This window comes from Rattus norvegicus, chromosome 14 (assembly GCF_036323735.1).
Source record: "Rattus norvegicus strain BN/NHsdMcwi chromosome 14, GRCr8, whole genome shotgun sequence".
Taxonomy (NCBI): domain Eukaryota; kingdom Metazoa; phylum Chordata; class Mammalia; order Rodentia; family Muridae; genus Rattus; species Rattus norvegicus.
Genome location: NC_086032.1, coordinates 60,778,214 through 60,785,962, shown reverse-complemented (window position 1 = coordinate 60,785,962; position 7,749 = coordinate 60,778,214). Strand labels below are relative to the sequence as shown.

General features: G+C 39.9%; 1 protein-coding gene across 1 annotated transcript; it reads right to left on the bottom strand.

Moving 5' to 3' along the window:
- Positions 1–943: 943 nt before the first annotated feature.
- Positions 944–6,794, bottom strand: Rpl23al5 (ribosomal protein L23A like 5). Its single transcript, XM_039092567.1, has 2 exons — positions 6,326–6,794; positions 944–1,077 (listed from the first exon to the last, which is right to left on the bottom strand). The coding sequence occupies exons 1-2, from the start codon at positions 6,792–6,794 to the stop codon at positions 944–946; spliced, it is 603 nt and encodes a 200-aa protein (XP_038948495.1).
- Positions 6,795–7,749: the final 955 nt, after the last annotated feature.

Below are 7,749 nucleotides of genomic sequence, written 5' to 3'. Positions count from 1 at the left end.
CTAACAAGGTATAAACTAAGATTCTTTCCAGTGATGATGGTTGAATCATTCTTTGGCTCCAGTAGCAATGCTTGAGAAAGATCAAGAAGCATTATTGTGAATGCCAGTGATATTGCCCAGTGAGGGGCTGGAAGCCTCCATAAAGTATTCACAGAACTCTTAGATTAAGAGGGATGTGAAGGCAAGAAGCAGAGCAAAACTTCACAACAGCATAGCAGTCCTTAGGATGCATAGTCTTTAGGGCTCTACCTCTCTGAGGCTCAGCCACCATGGTTGTGCTAACTGGTGGGCCACGTTTCATGAGTTCTAAAGCCATTTCTTATTTCTTCTTCATGATCCTCAACTAAGCAGGAATATTAGAACTTCACTGTCGTACTTAGCAAGATAGAGCATTTATGATCAGCCTGTGCTGGACTATACAAGACCCTGCCTAAATGGAGCATAGGCAGGGGGAGACAGAATGTGAGTCTTTAGTACTTGTTTGGTGATGAGACAGAGGGGTCTCATGAAAGACTAGACCTAGAAAGATTTGCATAGACCCAGAAGGATTTGTGCTTTTCTTTCTATAAAACTCTGTCCCTAGATTTGCATCTGTGTCATCTATCCAGAGGACTGACTTCTATCAGAGAAGAGCTGTTGTTTTCACCTTCTTTTCAGCACTGCTTCATGCCATCAGAGTACATGAGGACTTGGAGACACTCATCAAGGAAGGGTTCAGAGAGCTACTCTAGAGGCAGATGATGACCAAGAAGAGAAGAGCATTTGCAAGGGCAACTGAGGTTTAGATTAGAAAATGTTTAAGAATCTGGTTCCCCAGAAGGGAACTTATTTGGTTCTTGCTTTCATCTCTTTAGATCACCAGAAGTAAAATGATAACCTTCCTGACCATGTTTTATTACATTGCCAGTCACTTGTCAATGTTTTTCGAAAGTCACTTTTCTCCCTATGAGATAGCAGTGCCATGAGGGTCCGACTCCACTGTCTCCATCTGTTGCTGACAGAATTCAAAATTTCTTGGGTTTGCACATGCGATTTTCATATTCAGCTTCATGTCATAGAGGCCGAAGGAAGTAGATCCTACCAACAGGTAAGTGGATTCAGACATGATTGACAGCTAATGATTTTTCCTTACTTGGTTGTGGGTCACTTGAGCTTAGGGACTGAGAGGCATTGAGAGTATTACTCACGTTTCCATCCTGCCAAATGCCTGTCTGACAAGAGATGTCTGCCACAGGGATGTTTGCACAAGCAGGGGATGGATTATTTCATGGAAAAAAGGAAAATGAAGAACATGGATGGTATGGTCGCACTAATAAGTTGCTTACAGTTATATGAAGCACTTTGTAGGTAAGAAAACTAATTGTTCTTTCTTAAAGCTTTCATATTTTTAAATATGTGACTGAGAGTGCTTGGAACCATGACATCCCCTCCCCCTTTATGAAAAATAGCAGAGTTGCTACTAGTTTGATGATGGAAATAATATTCTCAAGTGCAAAGAGCACTGGTCAGGAATTGATGGAAGTTGTATGTCTCATTGGATGGCTGGAAGAGACCCAGAGCTTGACTCTTTCTGCTGTGTACTAGAGAAGCTACAGCTGAGGCTCTTTCTCTTTTCAGGGTTGCATGCTCCATAGATATAGGTGGGCCTGAGACACAAATGGTAACCTGTTGTGTGAATTTAGACAAGAAGTTGTTTGACAAAGTTTATGGAAGGGCTTATTGAGACTATAGTCACATGCTAAAGTGGGTGGTGAAAATGAAACAGTATAGGCATTGCCTTGGGTAGACAATTCAGTTGGAATTCTAAAGGACTCCATGTCTTCATTGCAGGAGCCACATTTATTAATTTGGCTTTTATTTTCAAATTAACTTTAAATGATGGATTCATATTTTATTGGTGTTTGTCTTAGGTTTTTACTGCTGTGAACAGATACCATGACCAAGACAACTCTTATAAAGACAACGATGTCTTAGAAGATCAGAGGCTCAGTCCATTATCATCAAGGCTAGAGTACGGAAGCATCCAGGCAGACATGGAGCTGAAGGAGCTGAAAGTTCTATATCTTCATCCAAAGACAGACAGGAAAAGGCTGGTTCCCAGGTGGTTAGGAGGAGAGTCTCCTAGCCCACCCCCACAGTGACACACTTTCTCCAACAAGGCCACACTTCCTGATAGTGCCACTCCCTAGGACAAAACATATTCAAACCACCACAGTTTTGCTATATCATGATTATCATATAATAATAGAGATTAAAAGCACTTTTAGTCACAGTGAGTAAATTTTCATCAAGTTGATGAGGATAGAAAAGGAGAAATGGAACCAGGGAGATAACTCAGTAGGTAAACACAAACTTAGCAACTCAAGTTTGATCCCTGAAACCCAGTGTAAGGAGAGAAAAGATGCTCTAAGTTGTGCTTTGATCTCCACCAATGTGCTTCCATGTCAACATACATACAGAAAATATTTTTGAACATTAAAGAAACTGCTGAGCAAATCTCAGAGCACAGGCTAGAGGCCTGATGTTGCATAATCGAGTTTTTCTCAGAACCCAGGCCCAGTGTGAGGCTGACAGTGGCGGTCAGTCTTCTGAAGATAATAACACAACCAACCAGTGTGTCCTGCCATCATGTCTGCTCTATTCCATAGTCTTAAGAATGGAAAGCAACAGCCAAAAACCTGCTTTCACCACACTTAGCACATTTCTGACTCAAAAGCAAACCCAGGTTTTAATATTTATTGACATTTTAAGGTTATGTCCCACTTTCAGATCCACAAACACAACTTAAAAAGAAACCCTACACTGCCAGAGCTGAAAAATTAGCCTGAGCCAATCACTGACTTCTGTCAATTTTGATTCTTCCCACATGTGTATTTTATTCCGAGATCATACTCATTGATTTATAACTAAATTCAAATATAACATTGGCTGTATTTTTTTAAGGAAAAAATCAGTAAAAAAGTTTCAGTAAACAACAACAAAAAAGACATACAAATAGAGAAAAGATAATTTCTCTAAATCTCCTTGGCTGGTTTTTTAAAAGTAATATTTGGGTCAGTCCCCTAAAAGAACATGGTTGAAAGCTAATCTTGATGAGCTGTCATCTGAGGTAGGCTGTTTGCAGATTAATTCCTGAGGACGTAGCTCTCATGAAACGATTATGAACGAGGCTCCAGGAAGCTCCCTTGTCCCTACCATCATAGGAGGACACTGACGGATCAAGTCTGATTCTTATCTGAGAAATGGGTACAAACTGGTATTTGACCCTGGACTTCATAGAATCTAGGACTGTAACAAATATATTTCTGTTTCTTAGAAACCACTCAGTTAATAGTATTTTATTACAGCCTCGGCAGGATGCTTTAATCCTTTAATGTGCATAATATTCCCATTATTTTCCCACTTTATACACAGTGAAAGCATGGTTTAGAAAATTCATATACTCATCCAGTTAGAGGAGTAGACACTGACCACTAGTTGTCCAGTTATTTTGTCAATTCTGTGCCAAGTGTAATAAGGTATATAGAAATGGCTGCAGTTTCCTATCCACAGCCTATAACCTTCCCTCCATACTTAAATGCATGGGCATGACTCCCTCAGTTTAATCAGAGGAACCTAACATTATCCCTAATGTATATGAACGAATAGCTGAATTTTTATGTGTTGTAAAAGCATTATCTCAGAAGACAGGACTCTTAAATTAAATAATACCCAGCCCAGAGTTTTATTTACCTATTTGTTCTTAATTTGAATTTTGCTTTTGTTTTTGTTAAAATATTTGTTAAAGAATCAGTGTCCAAACAAACCCACCATTCACAGGTATTCCTAGTATTCACCGAAGTTTTAACAATTGTGTGTATACATATGTGTGTATGTGTATGTTTTGTGCATATATGTATATACACACTACCTAGAACTTTAAGCTTACTTTTGGGATTTAAGTGAACTTGAAGTTTGAGTGAGTAATTTTCAATCAAGAAAATGCCACATAATAGTTTTATTAACGGGATCTCTTGTTAACACTGAGGACCGGCTAGCATCCTAGACCTGGTGCTAGAAGAATAAAATCTCATAGAGATCCTCCAGATTTTGCAGAGCTGCTGAACTCCTTTGAGAAGAGTGGCTTGGAGTGCTCTGTCCTATAATATAAAATATCACTCAGCAGGCTGCAATCTCCAATAATTTTTATAGCAAAGCATAACACTTTTCCAGCAAGGTCAGAAATGTCAATAAAAAGGTCCAAATGAACTTGCCTACTTTTCTCAATTTCAAAACCAGTCTGATCTCTTCAGTGCATTGGTGCTGAGGCCTGAAAAGCAGGTCTATTTCCAAAGGGGCTCTTGAGGGTCTTAGACTTTTAACTGGGATGTCTTTCCAGGTAGCTAGGGGGTCCTCTGGGGATGATGCCATGCTTTGACTTTGGGCCAGAGTTTGTGGGTACACAAAAGAATTGAACTGTGTAGTTGTTTCTGCATCTGACATTGGTTTGTGATTTACAGTGGAAAAAGAAGAGGTTAAAAAAATACCCTCATATACCACAAAAGGTATGACTTAGTTTTCGATTGATGTATAGCAAATTACCACAAGTGCAGTGACTAGATGCCCCACTGTTATGTGGGTCAGAAGTGAGGGTGAGCCTATTTGCTCTTTTGTTTGGAGTTTTATGAGTCTCAAAGGAAATAAATCTTCAATCTATAGTGTATGATGAAGAATTCACTTCTAAACCCATTCAGGTGGTTCCCATAATCTGTTTCCTTAGGAAGCAGCCTCCGTGATGCACACTAGTGATTTCTCTGCTCAATTCTGAGCATGACTAACCCTCAGCTTCTGCATGCTGTTCCTAAAGGCCTTTTCCTGTAATATTTTCCATCTTCACATATCAACTGTGCGTTGAACGTTCATATCTGAAATATCTTTGACTATGACTTCTGGAGCCAATCGGAAAAATCTTTCTGCCTTTAAGAGGAATGCATGGGGTAGAGAAATGACCCAGTGGATAAAGATTTGCACTAGAGCTTGAGTTCAGACTTCTAGCACCCACGAAAAAGCCAGTCATAGCAGTGCACATGTGTTATACCAGTGCTGGAAACTAGATAAGCAGTCTACCTGAAATGTCCAGTTTCAGATTTAGTAAGAGACCGTGTCTCAAAGACCTAAGTCCCGGCCAGTTGTGGATCTTTGGATTATTACCAAAGATATATGGTATATGGTATATGGTATATGGTATATGGTATATGGTATATGGTATATGGTATATGGTATATGGTGGTATATAAGAATAAAATGGGGGCATTTATATCACACCCTGTCTTCCTAAAGCTTAGGGGTCATTAAAGAAAAGCTGAGGAGCTATTAGAAATTGATGGTTGCAGGTGGAGGAAGAGTCAGGAATCTGTGCCCAGTGCTCTAGTAGATTGTCACATATCCAAGCACATATAGAAATCACTGCATAAACTCAGAGAGGACTAACTGGAGGAGAGTGAGTGGGTGCTGAATTTGATCAAAATATATTATAGGTACTCATGAAATTCTCAATAAAATTAAAAAATGGTTTTAAGGCAAGTGAAAACCAAGACAAGAAAGAGAAACAAGGTAGACCTTCTGATGTCAACATCTAGCATCCTTGTGTGCCCATATAGTTCTCTCTCTCTCTCTTTCTCTGTGTGTGTGTGTTTGTGTGTGTGTGTGTGTGTGTGTGTGTGTGTGTGTGAGAGAGAGAGAGAGAGAGAGAGAGAGAGAGAGAGAGAGAGAGAGAGAGAGGAGAGAGCATATTTCATTACATTAACCCAACTAGATAATTACTGCATTTTGTTTGTTGTTTTATGAAGTAAATTAATATTAGGAAAATTCCTTCATAGCATCCTTAAAATCCATGCTTGACTGAATAACTATTGGTTAGGGATCTTCAATGATCGTTATACAATCTGCCTATGAAAGGACCAAGGAGAACCTTGAGCTTTGTGTCTGCTACTTAAGCCTTTGGATAACGTTTCAGACCCTGAGTTCATTACCTAATTAAGTCAATCTGCAAGCAATACATTTTTGCCAGCTTTCACAGACTCTAAGACCAGTGCTCTTCCAGTTTAATGAAGATAAGCATTTATGAACAAAAGTCCTCCAGTGCTAGGAACCAACACTTCATTTCCTACTTCACTTAACCTTCACACCACACCTGTAGGTCATAAGTTCCATTTCCTAGATGAGGAAGCCACAGATGAGCTAGCCATTCACCAACATGGTTTTCAATAGTGTAATTAAACCACTTGATTTTTTTTATTTTATGGTGGAAAAAAGTATATATTTAGAATTAACCATCTGGGCTCACTGTAGATGATCCCAATCTTGTTGGCAACATATAGAGCGTCATAATCAGGAGCCAAGCGAACATATGCCTTCTTCTCGCCATCAGGCTGTATCAGGGTATTGACTTTGGCCACATCAATGTCATAGAGTTTCTTTACGGCCTGTTTGATCTGGTGCTTGTTGGCCTTGACATCCGCAATGAACACAAGCGTGCTGTCTTCTATTTTCTTCATGGCCGACTCGGTGGTCAGTGGGAATTTGATGATAGCATAGTGGTCAAGCTTGTTTCTCCTGGATGCACTCTTTCGAGGATATTTTGGCTGACTCCGGAGCCGCAGGGTCTTGGGCCTCCGGAAAGTGGGTGATGTTATGATCTTCTTCTTTTTGCGGCTGTGGACGCCTTTCAGCAGTGCCTTCTTAGCTTCCAAAGCCTTCGCTTCAGCTTTGGCTTTGGGAGGGGAAGGAGCTTCCTTCTTCCCTTTCGGCGCCATCCTGATGAAAAGGGTTGCCTAGCCTCCACTTAATCTTTTATATTAGTGTAACGTATTAAAATTCAAAGAGAAGAAAAATTGCCAGATATCAACTCTCAGAGCTCTGGGCTTCCAGGCTTGAGGACTTCTCCTTTACCATGTTATCATTTTTTTTTCCATACCGGCATAACGAGAATTGAAATCCATTAAGACTTTCAGTGTGTTAAAGCAAATTGTGCTAGAATTAGTTAAATAGCCATGGAGGATTTTCATCAAAATTCTGGAAATATAGACAGCAATCCAGGCTTCAGCTTGAACTTAATTCTGTAGAAATAAAGGTTGAACGGTTTCTAAGAATAGGACGGAGGAATGGAGGCCATTGATGTTTTCTGATTGGTATCACGCATAAGGAAAAACCAAACTCGTGGTCTCATGACAGTTGTGGTTTGATAACTCAGCTCATGTTGCTTTTGAGGTTAGACTCCTACTATCTAAAGAAACCAATGGGTAGGAATTCTGTCTCCCTTGATGCTTGCAGTTAAATTCTTGAGATGAACACTTTGGCCTGGAAAATGGACACAAAGTTTTAAAAACAATGTATGTATGAAAGGGGCAAAGACAGAACATCATTTTTAATGCTTCAAGAGAAGGGTGTCAGGACTTAAGGTCAAAAACTGGTCTGAGGTTAGGCAAAAGCAAAGAGAAATGCTTTTAAGATTGTCTTGGCCAATTTTGAGGACTACAGTGTAGACTTTCTTCCTTCAGGTAACTCTTTGTATTCTTCCTGTCTGGTCCTAGTGCAGGCAAGGCTTCCTCATCACGCCAATGGTGTAGTGCTGCGGATAGCCCAAGCATCTGTCCTGAGTTTCATTTCTGTGGCGATGGTAAAGATACCTTGATAAAACACAACTTGCAGAAGAAAGGGGTTATCTGAGCTTACAATTCTAACTTGTCTTCAATCATTGTGGAAAAGTCA